The sequence below is a fragment of the Ambystoma mexicanum genome, chromosome 1q (genome assembly GCF_040938575.1).
Source record: "Ambystoma mexicanum isolate Mex_15411 chromosome 1q, UKY_AmexF1_1, whole genome shotgun sequence".
NCBI classification, from domain to species: Eukaryota; Metazoa; Chordata; class Amphibia; order Caudata; family Ambystomatidae; genus Ambystoma; species Ambystoma mexicanum.
The window spans coordinates 706,713,902-706,728,964 of NC_090922.1; the positions used below are offsets into that span (position 1 = coordinate 706,713,902).

Below are 15,063 nucleotides of genomic sequence, written 5' to 3' on the forward strand. Positions count from 1 at the left end.
CTTATGTCAACAGAACGTCAAAGGCGTGTCAGTTACACACAGCTGGGACAAATACTCAGACGCAATGACGATAGTCTGTGGTAAATACAACTGCGTGCAGAAGGCTGACAACCCGATTGTACTTCATGCAGGTTTGAGATTTGCAATTGTGTGGCCAAACCGAGAATTGCAGTACCCTGAAAAACAGAAACGTTTCTATAATGTGTCATGCTGTCATTAAAATGATGCGGCCTAAAGAGATTCCCATCCCGCAGTCACATGAGCGGTTTATTTACATTCTATCTGTGCACGTGTTCACTTTTCATGCTAATATGAAACATGACATTCTTTCCAAGGTGGGCATTGTTCACCCCCACTTTGTAGATTTCTAGGTGACAGCAAACCCCCTGCTGATTTCTGGCGCACCAGTATTCCTTCAGTCACGTTTAACCTGGCAACTTTACAGAAGGGACGGCGAGGTGGGGTGCTGGCCCATTTTCCCCACCCACTACACCATCCATCAAGGCTGGCAGAGTCGCCCTTTCTCCATGTTGCCCTCCCTTTCTCCTCCACGGCCCGGGCCTCGCGAGCTCATACTGCCCGCGGGGGAGAATGCACAAGGTAAACAATGGGCTGCGTAGCAGCAGGGGCGCCGCGCGGCCCACTCCCGGCGCAGCCCTGCCTCAGCAGCAGCAGCAGGAGCAAGCAGCGCACGCCAGCCACGCGCTTCCCCGAAGCCTCCAAATAAAGCACAGCCTTCCCAGTTCTGCACAGCAGTGAGGCGGGCGAGGCTCCCCGCGCATAATTAAAATAAGGGAGGAGGAACGCCGCCGAGGCTCGGGGTGAAAATATGCGTCTCGCGGCATGCGGGCTGCGTGGAAAAATGTGACATCAAGGTGGAATAAATACACATCGCAGGGCTGTTATTATGCGTGGACAGAGAGAGGAGCCGTGGAATGGTTTATTTGTTCGTGTCGGTGATGGATCACAGTTTGGAAGAGGAGAACAACTGGATTCCTGAACTGGGGAGGTAAGATGCGCTTTTTCTAGTTTTACAGAAATGGTATGATCCTGCTTTAAATGCACAAGGTGCATTCCAGGGAAGCAAAAGGGCTGTGGCTGTGCTTCGGCGTGTGCCTCGGTGGAATGGGCACTGCGCAGCAACATTGGCGCAAACCTTGTGTATTGCCCGCTCTGTGGGAGGCGCGTGTGCCTCGTTTGTCACGGTCACTGCTGTGCCATCAATGAACAGCCCGAAGAGGGTTACGTGGCCTGTGTAGGGGGGGGGGGGGGGTCAGTATGGACGCACAAGAAACAGGAACCAGTAAACGAATCTGAGCGGTTTCATGCATTTAAAACACCTTGGCAGCAGAGCTATAGCTGTTTGTGTAGCGGCCAATATTGGCATTTAGCCCGTTCTTGAGCTCCCAGTTTTGGCAGATAACCGCAACGGAAGCAAGGGGTGAAGTTAATGGCCCGGGCCACGATTACACGATTTGGTGAAGTACGGAAGCCGAGATTTGAACCTAGCTTTCTTGCTGTCACATTGCACACTCGGCCAGTGAAAACGAATGCTATCCTACTGACGATATGCAGAAGACAGAAAAGGGCAATATTGTATGTTTCAATGTTTATTTTTTGGAACATGTTTATACCGCTGTGTTTGTGTTGCAGATTTAACTTCATGTAAGGCGGATGGTGCCTACATTTCAAAGCCTTGATTTGGCGCTATATATTTACAGAATTCGAGTTTGTAATGTGGTGCATTTAAACGGAAGGGGGAAGATAAAGACAATATGTTATTTTTGCAGTGCTGTCCCCAAAGCAGCTTACATAGAACCTGTGTATGTGACATCATTATCACCCCACGAAACTAGTGCACATTTACAATCTTGGAAGGATAGAACCCCCTGAGCTATCTTATATAATGGCACAGGTGGACATACTCAGTTAATACATTCAATCACGGGGGCATGATGGCAAAGCTGTCGTCTTGGCTACACACAGTGCGAAGGCAGCCACGTGCTTGGAGTTGCTGCAGCCCCCCCCCCCAATGCAAGAAGTTGAAGGCAGAACTCTACAATGACGCTCATCCCAGGGTGCAGATGTGAAAGGGGCGCTGCAGCAAGAGCCTGGACAATTTCTCACCTGTGAGGGCAGAGTGGTTAAACAATAGGCAGCAGCACCAAAGTACATAGGACAGAAATACCACCCCACCCCGCTGCTCTGCTTAGCTTTCATTTATTTATCTATTTTTTTTCTCATGTATAAAGCGCACTAAGCCCCGGGGGCATCAAGGCGCTGTTACAGATCCAGTTACACATATAAAGAAGCGGTATAAGTGTCCATGCCCATATGAAGGCATCCCACCATATGTAGTTCTGCAAATAGCCACGTTTTTAGGGATGTCCTGAAGACCCAGATGAGCCACACCTCCCAGAGATTAGCATCTCTCTGTGAAAGAAAAAATCCGAATAATTGGGGATGGAGTGGAGTGGAAGGTGGATGCAGTGGCCAAAGGAAGGTATAATAGATATTGAACCCCCTGTTCTCAGAGGAAGAGGGTGTCTGTGTGACAGCCCGAGAGGCTAATGCACCTCGGGCTACACTCTGTATGTAACATGCAGGCCGCTCATCTAGTTCCTGGTCAGATACTGGTACATGGTTTCTTGCTATGCTGGCACCTGTAGACACCTCACGAGAAGTTGGCCTGTTTGTTTCCCAGCACAAGTTGCTTATCAACACTGACCGCAATGCTTCCCTTATTTTCCTCCTTTGTGTGCCCGGTCATTTGGGAGCAGAGAGGCAGCTTATGTATGCTGAGGTTTACTGATGCCAGAGTGCACACAGGCACAGCTGATTATGGGTTTGCAGGCACTTGGAGGTGCATTAGGTATTGAGGGATCATGATGGCACCACACACAACCCGCTTTTTTAAAACTGTCCTCCAGGCCCCCAACCTTTTGAAGTTGACTCCACTCGTAGCTACTTACTTTCCTTTACAACAGATTGCAGCTCTACTCTGGGAGCGCAGAGTAAGGCAGGGGTGCCGGTGACAATGTGAAGCCCCCTTGCCAGCTAGAGTTCTCAAAAGGGGTCAGATGCTACATGTGCAGCAGGGCTGGATTGGCAGCTGAGGCAGTGTCTTTCTTGTTTTGAGCAAAGGACAGCTTTACACAGCAATGATTATAGAATATTTGGTGATTAGAGGTGTGGATGATTTATTAGATGATTATTAGCCGCGCACCTAGCCAAGTACATGCAAAGTACTGTTGGCTGCGGATGGGAATGACCCGCCGTCTGGATTTCTTCCGCGCTACAATTGACTTTCTGCTTTTGAGAGCTTCGCTCTCCTAGGAACGTTTCACGTGGTCTTGAGGAGGAAGTCCTTTTGTGAAACACCCGGACTGCCTGGCCCACTCACTTGCTGCCGGAGGTGACTTTTTCTTCCGCCCATTTTTTTTTTTTTTTCTTCTTCTACTTGCCCTGTGTTTAGGGGCTTGTGTTACTTTATGTAGGGCTTCTGTGTTAACCTACACCCACTTGAAGGTGTGTTTAACCCTGATTATCTGTAACTCTGCCCCCTCCAGGTTTCCTCCCCATTGGTGGCTCCGCCCCCCTGTGCTGTGCGACGCCCAGGAAGCCAGGATAAAGGTTCATCCCCCGGCGCACCCGCGCCGCGCACCTAGCCAAGTACATGCAAAGTACTGTTGGCTGTTAGCGGTTTGCGGGGTGCGCGGTGTGGGAGATTAACTCCTAGTGTTCCTCTCTTAGTCCCATCAGCTTCTACGTTGTCGTCACAAAAGGATGGCCGCGGCTATCCTTGGAGCTATGGCTTATCATTGATTGTTTTTGTTTTTTTTTTGCTGCTGAACGGGCCGTAGCTTGGGTTGTCACATTGTATGCAGTGCAACGTTCCTTAGCTAAAAGGCGTTGGGGTGGTGTTCGGTCACGGAGTGAATAACGTGCTCTCTTCTGGTTCTCAAAAATGAGTCTATCCAAGGGAGAGTTGGCTTTGCAGCTGGTTTTGTGGTGGGTTTAATGGTGGGAAATGGGTCCCATCTTAAGAAGTGGGAAATCCGGTTCTGCCTCTAAGGAAACTGGTCGGCAGTCTTCCACCATTTCAGATAATGCTCTGCTCCCCCTGTCGCCCTCCTTCAATAATTCTCCATTGCTTACGACTGGCTTGCAGGAGGAAAAGGGGGAGGGGGCAATGTATGAGGGCAAACTTGAATATGAAAATGAGGCTATTCTTAGTTCTCCCAAGCCTCTGCCTTTGGCTGGAAAGGTCTCGGCCACATTGAGGTCTTCCTTTTCTCTACAGGAGGCGAATGACAATGTAGGGGAGGGGGGGCTTGGGGTTTGTCTTGGTCAGTCTGCAAATTGCTCTCATCCCCAAGTTCAGCAAGGTTTCCCTTGTAGCTCTGATACTTCGATTTTGGCCCCCACGATTGTCAACAAATTAGGTTGAAGAATGCGGCTCTCGCTGGGCCCTTCTTCTCCAGCCGCATCTTCCTTTCCTTTTCGTGAACAAGTACACCTACATCAGCCTCCACTGTATAGCTGTCCAAAATCTGGAGGCAGTACGAGTAATTTGGTGTTGATGCCATGTAGAGATGCCGACGGGGGGGCCGCCTGCTTTTATGACGACCTCCAGGCTGGGGTAGTTTCGCCTGCAGGTTTTACTCAGACAGCTGGAGTTAGTCCTTTCGATTCGGGTTCAGAGGGTTTTGATGCTGCCGCTCCAAAGGGGGAGGGTGGTTCTGCTTCAACCCCGGAGGAGTTACGGCCTCCAGTCCAAACCGCTGATCCATGTAATTTTCCCGTAATCTCAAGTCTACTTAACTTATTAGATAGAGGTCACGAGCTCACACATTACTCTATTAGGGAGATGCAGGGTTCGCTTTCTTTAATGAAAGACAAAATGGCAAAAGTGGAAGGCTTTATTATGGCGGAGGAACGATCTAGATCGTCCTATCTGGCCCAAGTTGAAACACTTTTGGAAAGGATAGCAGTTACCCATATCCAGCCCCCAGTTGGGGTTACGACCGCTTCCCAAAGCACTCAAACGGATAGGGTTGCCTTTGCTATAGAAGCACCACAGAGATCCTACTCCCAGGTGGTGAGTGGAGGAAAGGGTGATAGAGTGGAACATGTGTGGGCCGAGGACATCAATTTGGTAGAGGCTTTGAAACTCCAACATGTGCGTCTGTTGCAGATGGAACAGCTAGTATATAAGCTTGTTGACGTACAGCGTACGCCAGACCTTCAAGGTGGCGCAGAAGAGGAGATTTTGGCTGGTGAGGGGCAGGCCTCCCCGCCTGATAGCCCCTCTATTTTGCTAGACTTTGTTAATGCTCAGTCTAGGCCCCCTGACATGGCCCCTACTCCGCCCCCAGATCTCGAGGACGACCCTGTTGAACACGAAGGTAGGAACTTTGTTTCGCGGAAAGCTAGGAAATCTTTCCTAAGAGCTCAGAAGCGTCTGAAACTGACTAAAGCGAGACAAAAGAAAGTTGACATGGCCACCTCCGGTCCTGAAAATGCTTTAGTGACGGAGGTGAGGCCATGTCCTAATAATGGTACCTGCCACGATGACTTGGGAATGGCCTTGTATGATCTAGACGATGAAAGTAGGCGGCATCTGCAGATTGCTGCCGTGAAGAACGGAAACGCTCAGATTGTCCCCCGTCCCCCGGTAAAGGTAGGCACTGATAAGCTGCAACCTAAGATGCACTGCTTCTTCCCCAATACTGCCTCTAAAAAAGTGGCTACAAGGTCGACAGTTGTCAAGCTAGAAGCAGCAATGGCGCCTTTACAAAGTTCCTCTTCTACCCAAGAGATATCTATTGCGGTTAAACCGGATGTCCAGGGGGCCCTGGGCCCCGCTGCTTTACAGGAGGGACTTCTCGAAGAGCCGAGCAGCTTTGTTAGGTCAACACTTAGTACTTCAGCTTCAGTGTCTCCGGCGTGTGCTCTCTGTGTTGAAGTTGAGCCCCTACCCATAGTAGCTCCGGGAGGGTCAGATCTGGAGGCACCATCCTTTGCGCAAACGCCAAAGGATATGAAACTAATAATAGGTTGGACTAGCAACCCAGAGATAAACGGGCCCGCTCGTATAAATAGATCCTTTTTAATGAATTCATTCTTTCAAATTCCAGCATTAAGAAATCTCTCATCTAAAGACCTGGACTGGGTCAAATTAGCGACCCACAATAACAACAGAGTACTCAGCAGAGTCCAATCACAAATTATTACTAAAATGTTATTTGAATTTGCTGAAGACTTTCATTCCATTGGACTTGTTCCTAGATTGTTCTCTGATATGGAATCCGCATGGGCATTCCTTGAATGGGTCCCGCCCCCCCCCCCCCCAGTATGTTCAAATGCTTTGGTTGGTGACCTGCCTGACTCACAAGTTAACAAATTAACTATCCAATTGGCGTCACTTTCGCAAGCCTTAAGTGGTTTAGCCTGGTTGGAACCTTTGATAAAAGTGGCAGTCGCCAATATAGGGCCCAGTCCAGGCTCATAACTTCCACATTTGAATGTGGCCTCTTGGAATTGTTGTGGGTTAGGCAATCTCACAGCATGGCACAAGCAAGTTGAGACAGACAAGAGGCCCGATATTTTGTTTCTTCAAGAAACTATGTCACTAAATGCCTTTAGCCTAGATGGCTATTCTTGTTTCTCCATCGTGGCTGAAAGGATTAGTACAGGTCGTCCCTCAGGAGGTATTGCGGTTCTTATAAATAACGGACTGAAAGCTATAGCATCTGTAGTGGATTCATCGGCCTCCTGTGTGTTGGTGAAATTGACGCTTAAAGGCTTCAAAGCTTTGAATTTGCTCTTACTATCCATATATTGGAATCCTAAAGTTGTTCCTCTGGACCTGTTACTGGAGGATCTGGAACGGATTCTACTCTATGCAGCTAGTGTTTGCCCCGATTATGAAATCATGATCGGAGGCGATTTGAATTGCTATCTATATTTAAAGGGCGCAATACGCTCCCTTTCTTGCTGCTCAGCCTATACCCAACAGGCTAAGGATAGAGGGCAGAAATTATTATTTTTTTTCCAATCATGGGGGCTATATCCAATACAATTGGCTCCACAATCCATTCCGTTCTCTTGGCATCGAGGTGTAGCCTCCTCACTCATTGATTATTTATTCGCTTCTAAAGCGTGTTCTGGGCTGCTTGAACCTATATTGATATTAGACTTGGGTCTGAGCGATCACCATATGCTGTTCTCTCGTCTGCATATGGGGTGTGAACGTTATGCAGCCTCTGCCCCTGCAGCCCTAATGGTATGTGACAGAAACATTATATCTGTAAACTGGCACCCCGCTGTGTGTAGGAAAGTGACTTTTTTGGTTAACAGGGACATCCTAGTGAACTGGGATGCCAAGATTTCTATAGAGAATGAGATCAAAATTAATGAAATAAATGCTAAAATGATCCATATGCATTTGGTAGGTGTTGCAAAAGATCCCGTGGGGAAGGCTAGAATCGGGGTTGCCCAGGTCAATGCTTCCCAGGTCGCGTGCTTAAAAAAGCAAAGAAATTGCGAGCTGCGGCTTTTAAGGAAGCGCGTCATATGTCCGTTTGGATACAAGCGTCAAAAAAACACGATTGAGGCGCGTTATAAGCACCAAATAATACTGTTGTGTCGGGCAGCCCATATTCTAGCCAACAAACTTATGATTGGTCTGTTGTGTAAAAAAAAAGTACGGGACTTATGGGCCATTTTAAGAAATCCAACAGGAAAGGTCGATCTTCGCATGGTGGCTGTTATTTTAGGCCCAGAATGGGAGAGGTTCTTCAGTTTGAAATTCACCCTACCTGCTAGGTACATCGAATCAGAAAGCATTCCCGTGCACTTGACCCTTCCGGTGATCTGTCCTTGGGATGTAAATGATATTATATGGGCGATTGAGCAATTGAAACCATCTAAAGCAGCCGGCCCTGATGGGTTGCCCCCATGTGTGTTTAAGTCCGATCCCCACTTTTGGGCCAGATACTTACTTCCACGTTATCAGTTGATTTATCATACTGGGAGTATTCCGGCATCATGGCTAACAGCCATCATTATTCCCATACATAAAAAGGGTGTGTTAAGCAATCCTGCAAACTTTAGACCCATTGCCTTGATTGACACAGCTGCTAAAATTTTTACACGACTTATTCTGGTTGATTTAGAAACGCATATAAGGGCCCTTAATATTTTGTCCAAAGCTCAGGTAGGATTTCGAAGGGCTATGGGTACTCAATTAAATGCCTCAATTTTAGCACATTTTAGGAGATCTGTGCATGGAGAATCAAAGGGTACCATTTATATGGCAGCCGTGGATCTCACGTGTGCCTTCGATAATGTCCTTCGAACTCGCCTTTGGCAGAAGATGCTGGCTTATGGCATCCCAGCCACCTTGGTGGCTCTAATTGCTGCTTTACATACGAATACCTCATGTCAGATTGGGATAAATGCCCAAGGGCTTCTCTCTGCCAATATTCCTACGACGATAGGTGTCAAACAGGGCTGCAATCTAGCCGCGGTTTTATTCAATCTTTACCTCGCAGATATTGAGAATCTCTGGAAAGATATTAATGCATTTCCGGTAATATTGGGCTCTATGCGACTGCATTGGTTGGCATTTGCTGATGATTTTATCCTATTCGACAGAGTGCCATTCGGTCTTCAGAACAAATTAAACACATTCTATGAATATTGCCTGCAAAACAACATGACCGTCAACCCGGTGAAATCACATATTATGATTTTTACGGCAAAAAAAAAATTGCGTAGATTTACCTTTACTATCAATCAGCAGCCGATTTTTAGGAAGGACGCGATTATTTACCTGGGTTATCACCTGTCGAATGGGAATTCAATTGGTGGATGGCAGACTCTGCTGAACGCGAAGCTTAGCCCACTTATGGGTCAAATGCGAATAATTTCTGCTAAATACTGCAGTTTTTCTCTTTTGCCTCTTATTCAATTTTACACTATGAAAATAGAGCCTATTCTGCTTTATACGCTCGATATATGTCTGTTGAAGCTGGGGCCTTTGTTAAATCAGATCCAAGGACAAATTTGGAAGAAAATCTTAGGGTTACCAGGCTATGTACCAAATTCCATCATTTTACATGAGTTGGGGCTCTATCCTCTAGCTGATAAATATCTTTGGAGGAAGGTAATTGCTTTCTGTAAAATCCTTCTGCCTCCCCCAAATTCACTTTATGAGGACTTTCAGTCAATGTTGGTTAAAAATTGCCCGGCTTCGGTTTTAGAAGCGAAAGAAGTCATAATGGAGACTCTAACATCGCTCAATATGACTCTGATGGATTTGACGAATACCCCAATTAAAGTTAAAACTCGCTTCTTTCACAACTCTTGGGCACAAAATTCAGATAAGATCGGGGGTTATTCCTCCTTTTCGACCTATGCCATGTTCAGACATGCAATTACTCCAAGGTTGCCTTATATCCTATGTTTTCCTGATAAAAGGGCTAGACAGATTTATATGCGTTTCCGTTTGGATCTTATCCACACTGGAGCACGTATTCGGTTTTGGGCTGGGTTTAGGGATTTGGCGAGGTGGGATGAATGTCGATTTTGCCTGAAGAAGTTTGAAAATGAAACTCTTGAACATCTTTTTATGCATTGTGAATTTTTCGCTAAGCAAAGGCAATGCTGTTTGGATTCTGTGTTTTTTTCCTACTCTAGTTTTGAAGCCAATTTAGTATGGTTCAGATGCATGCAGGGCTCCTCGAATGCCATTATTTTAGCAACTGTTAGACTTGTTTCAATGATCGAAGATCAGCTGTTACCAATGAATTGTGCAATTTTTAATAGGATAGGTGTGGCCTATCCGTAGGTGGTGGGTATTTTGTTATGATGTATTGCAGGTGATTTGTGTTGTGTCCACAGTGTATTTGTATATTTGAATGGTTTGGCCTTAAGGTTTTCTTTAGAGGAAATGAATTTAGGTGGTGGTGATGCAAAATTATTGTATTATGCTCATGTACATAACATGTTTTTAAATGTATTTTTATGATGATCAAATTTTGTAAAGGTGTAAAGTATATTTACTACCAAAACAATAATAAAAAAAACTCAAAAAAATATGAATTCCAAACACTGCACAAAGCCCCCAAAACAGTAATTGCCAACGTTTTTGTGGAGGCTTAGCAAGTGCTTATTTTGAAGAGGAATTCAGTGCAAGCAAAATATGTGAGGTCATACATATTGCTTTAAAATCAAATGGCTGAAGGCACACATGGTTAAGGCATTTTTATTATGCCTGGAGCTTATTTACAGCACCACTTATACAATTACCCGTCATAAGACTGCTTAGAATAGCAAAAGCAACCCCGCAAAAGCCCATGGTTTGATGTTACTAAGAGCTAGAGCTACCTCAAAGAGATCTCAGAACAGTATTTGGACATGTAGTTAATGTGTGGTAATGGCCATGAGGGGTGCAGGGGTTGGTAAAAAGCCAAACAGCACCCAGTCTCTGTTTCCCTCCTCAAATTCCATCTCTCACCTATTTGTACTCCTATGCCAATAGTTCTGGCTTTATAGGTGGCAGTAAAGCACCCCATAATAGCCAAAACTAAATAATGATTACAAGGAATAATGAAATTAACGCTTTTTCTTAAAACATCTTAAAGATTCTGTGTCCATTTCCATGGTATATTTTTATTTTTTTCCGTGACTCGTAGTTTGAATATAATGAATAGTGTGGTGTGCTTCAACCACTTTTGTGGCTTGACACTAAATTGTAAACACATCATCAACATGCTGGAAGGAGTTGCCAGTCACGAATAAAAAGGGAGGTATTCTTCAGCAGGAGGGGTCATCCATGGGGCACATTTTAAAAAAGTTTTGCAAGTAAAATAAGTGCAGAGGATGCGCTATTTTTACTTGCAGAATTCTTGGAAATGTGCAGGTCACTTTTTCTTAAAGATGACCCACGCATATCAGGGGGGCTGTGCGCCAGTGCAAATGATGTGCTGGCCTGCCAGCTTGAATACAGAAACGAATGTACGAAAATATACCAGCAACCACCTGGCAGTGTATTTCACAGCAACGGTATGTTATTGTGAAATGTAAACAAATATATAAAAGCATTTCTATCCCTGTATGGGAGACAGAAATGCAAATGTGAAGCAATGGTTCATGCCACTACAGTTACACTGTGAAAAAAAAAATCATGGAAGGGTCAGAAATGACCGTGTCATGTGCGCACATCCAACTGCATCTGTTCAAAAAAGGTGCAGGACGGGTGATATTGTTTTCTGCACCTTGAAAAGTGCACCTCATTTGGGGTGTTTTAAAAAATACAGAAATGCCCCTTATTCATGCTATTTTGCAAAGGGGTGAGAAAGGGCACCTAAAAGTGTGCATCTTGCTCTTTGTGGTGAAAGTACAACATTTTTCGCCACAAGTGACCGAGATGTGCTGTGGGATATTTTGACCCATTCCAATGTGCCCCACTGCATCACTTTACGAAGGGCGAAAGAAACAGCTCAAAATGGATGCACTGACTCCTGTGCGCGCAAAAATCTGCAAACCCGCGTTTGGGTCACAACCAAGGAAAGGCTGCACCCCTGCCACAGACAGTCAAAGTGGGGGTGAAAACAGAGTTATCACTGCAGGAGCTTGCCAGGGGGTTCTGTTACATTCAACATGGACCTGGCAGCAGAATTGTGCTGAAAACCGAAAATGCCTTTTAAAATTTTAGCTTTGCAACCTTCAAAAGTGCTTTTTTGGTGCTAGATCCATTCATTTCCATTGAATCATTGAGAGTAAAAGGGTACTGAAATGTAAGGATCACCCACTGTGGCTCAGAGGGATCGGGCCTCATTGCCTGACAGCAGTTATGCAATGTATCTGGGGAAAAGACAGTCCAGGAACATGTGTTTTCAGTTCCATGGGAAAAATGCAGCTAAAATTGCAACATGTAACAAAATCGGCCATGCAGACATAAACTTTAAACAGAGGCAGGATACATGTATCCAGACTGCAAACAATCCCAGCACTCAAGGGAAGAACTGGTGCTAAATCAACGGTGTATGTACTGGATAGGAAAATAGGATTTAAAAGAACTCAGTTTAATGTGTTTTTCCATGAAGAAAGTGCAAAATCGCCTGTTTTGAAAGCATGTTTTTGTTGAAAGGCCTAATTATTTAAGAAATGTCAAAGGATTGCTTATGTAAGAGTCCATCTATAAACTGTGTTCATTTTGATATGTTTTAATGAAAGATGTAGGTGAAAACTTAAAGTAACCCAGGTTGGAGTTAACTAACTATAAAAATAAAAAAAAAACAATTCTGCTTGACAGTCCTCAGTCTGGGATAGGATGACACTTCAGGTTGACACTTCACTGCTGGCAGGAAGGCCTAATTGCTGCTGGGAGGCCTTGCATATTCACAACAAAGGCCCTCATTAGACATTCGTCATTGCTTCAGGCAAAGACAATAGAAGGCTTGGACACCCATCCTCCCAGAAGAGGGGCAGGATGCTGGAAGAGGCTTCTTAGTGAACTTCAAAGGACTGGCCATTTGCTCACACTTGTGAAGTAAGAAACATAACCTGACTTGTGATTTTGGAGTTAATTCTCTTATTTTGCCACAGAACTTCATGACATTTAACTTGGCAGCAAAAATAAGTAAAGGAATGAAAAGTACATACATTGAAATCTGAATTTATGATAGACATTTGAAGACTTGGTAGGATTTCTTACTGTGTAAGGAACTGAAGTTATGCAAAAAGACTAATTGTGCCAAAACTATTAATGCTGCAAATCTAATATTGTGTACTCATGTGCTAGGGGTAATTGCACACATATGTACCGAATTAGGAATTGTTAGGCCAAATTGTTATGATTAAAAATTGCAAAATTCAATAGAAAGGCAACACCAGGTCCCTCCGATTCAGGAGTTGGATGTAAATGTAACCAAAAAATATGTAATGTATGTGTCCGATTTTATTAAAGGGCATAATTATATAAATATGTATTTATGGGAAAGTGACATTTTGGTCCAAATAACTGTGGGAGGTTCCCAAGGCACATCATAAAGCATGACAACACTTTCTGTCATCCTACCAGCAAAAAGCAAGACAGGAACTGTGCCTTTGACCAATCATAGCCTTGTGGGTTGCAAGTCTGCCACTACCATAAACCGAGTGATGTCACTTGGCAGGATAAATAAGGGAACCTCACAACACACCAAAACACACTGATTCCTGACTCCATCCTGATTTCCACCTAGCACCCTGTTCTGAATTCTTCATCTTGTTCCTAATCCAGATCTATTGAAAAGCCAAGGCTTCAGCAGTGCTGAACTCTTTTTCAGCTAGGCCCAAATCCTGAAACCATCCCAAAACTTAAGGGAAGAACTTTTTTGATCCAGTTTGGCTTGCTACCATTAATGCTTGCCTGCTGAAACTCTCCATCCCACTGATCTACAATGTCCAGCAACCAGAAGGGCCAACCCAATCAAATCCAGTCCAGTCTGAGGTGCCAGTCCATTGACCAGAACTGCCCAGCTGATCCAATTCCACCAGATGTGCCCTGCTGCCTGTAGACCCGATCTGTGATGACCAGAACCTGACGGTCCAATCTTAATTTAAAGGGGACTGTAAGTATCAATAGGAATCATAGTAAACCATAGTATATTGCCTTGTCCTATCCAAATCTATAACCCATCCTCTCTTTAATTTAAGAACTTGTAATATTGTCCCACCAGTCTTGAAACCTGGCTTTGATTCCTTGTGCTAGTGATAATTTCTTTAAAATCCTTTTTTCTTGTGAAATCCCAAACCCTTAATCATCCCTCTGGTAATCAGACTGAATCCTCTAAGGTGGATACAGAGGTGCTGGGGCTGGTTTCCGTGACCACTCTGGAGCTTACTGTGTTTCAAACTGGTAACCAGCCTGAAGACTCTAGTTTAGAGCATAATTGTCATTGTAATAACTGATTTCTGTTTTCATTTCGCGCCTTTATTTTCACAAACACCTCGCATTCAAACTTGTATAACTTACTCAATTTTATAGCTAGAGACTTAATTTCAACAGAAACAGTGTTTGACCCGTTTTTATTAAAAATCGCATAGTGAAATTTAGGCGGGAATTTGCATTTCTGCAAAAGTTTTACACATGTGGTTTCCAACTCAAAGTATTTCCAAAACTTCTATTCTGATTCAAAGTGTGTAATGTTGCTCGTCTTATAGCTTATGTTTGTTAGGATCTTTTCAGTTTTGCTCCCATATGAATTTATATCAATTTAAGGACTTTTTGCACACTGTTCATTGCTTTTCAGCCATCTTTAACTGTCATTTTAAAAGTGTAAAAGTTCCAAAAACGTTTTCTCTCTTGTTTGGCGAGGGAAGATTGTATTCAAACCCTGTACTGTGCTTTATTCCTGAATACCTGCTGCTTACTTACATCTTTGTAGAATTGCTCACTTTTGAATTGAGAACTTTGCAGGGGGAAATCTTAACTTAAGCGCTATCTTTTCAACAAGCCAAAAGTGTTATTTTCTCTCTGTTTTATCTTTTGTGCTGCTCAAAAGTGAATTCTACTGCCTTATCTACTTTCTGATTGTATTGTCACCACACTGGTGATTGCTGCCCCATATATTAAAGCATATGTTTGTTTTGAATTTTAAATAAATAAATAAAAATGACCTTTACCAACCAGCCTGATTCCTGGTCCATTGTGACCTAGGCGTATTTTGAGAAGGGGTGTGATATGAGCGGTATATCACTCATAATATTGAACCCATAGACACAATAAATAAGTATGTCATTTGCGCACTACATACTAGGCTAAGACCAGGGTGTATTGCCTGATTGAAATCCTTAACAGAGCACATGCATCTCATCACTTGTGCCAATAAAATATTTTAGAAAATGGCTGTATATATTTAAACCAGAAGGGAGCCCACAGGTGCCTCATGTCATTCTACATTAGGTAGGAGATGATCAGACAGTCTTGGCTTTTAGGCTTGCAACACTTAGCATTCTTGTGCTTGTAGTCCCGCCTTTATAGTAGAGAAATACAAATACACATGCTGG

The 15,063-nt window shown here is 44.3% G+C and overlaps 1 protein-coding gene across 3 annotated transcripts in view; it reads left to right on the plus strand.

The window, feature by feature from the left end:
- Positions 1-438: 438 nt before the first annotated feature.
- PDE4DIP (phosphodiesterase 4D interacting protein) overlaps positions 439-15,063 on the plus strand; it is a 1,465,918-nt gene continuing 1,451,293 nt past the window's right edge. For 2 of the 3 annotated variants that reach the window (XM_069641322.1, XM_069641325.1), the window contains exon 1: positions 439-1,009. In XM_069641322.1, the coding sequence (XP_069497423.1) occupies positions 936-1,009 (74 nt within the window). In that variant the 5' untranslated portion in view covers positions 439-935. The remainder of the gene's footprint in view (positions 1,010-15,063) is intronic. The other variant, XM_069641324.1, reaches the window with a different exon arrangement.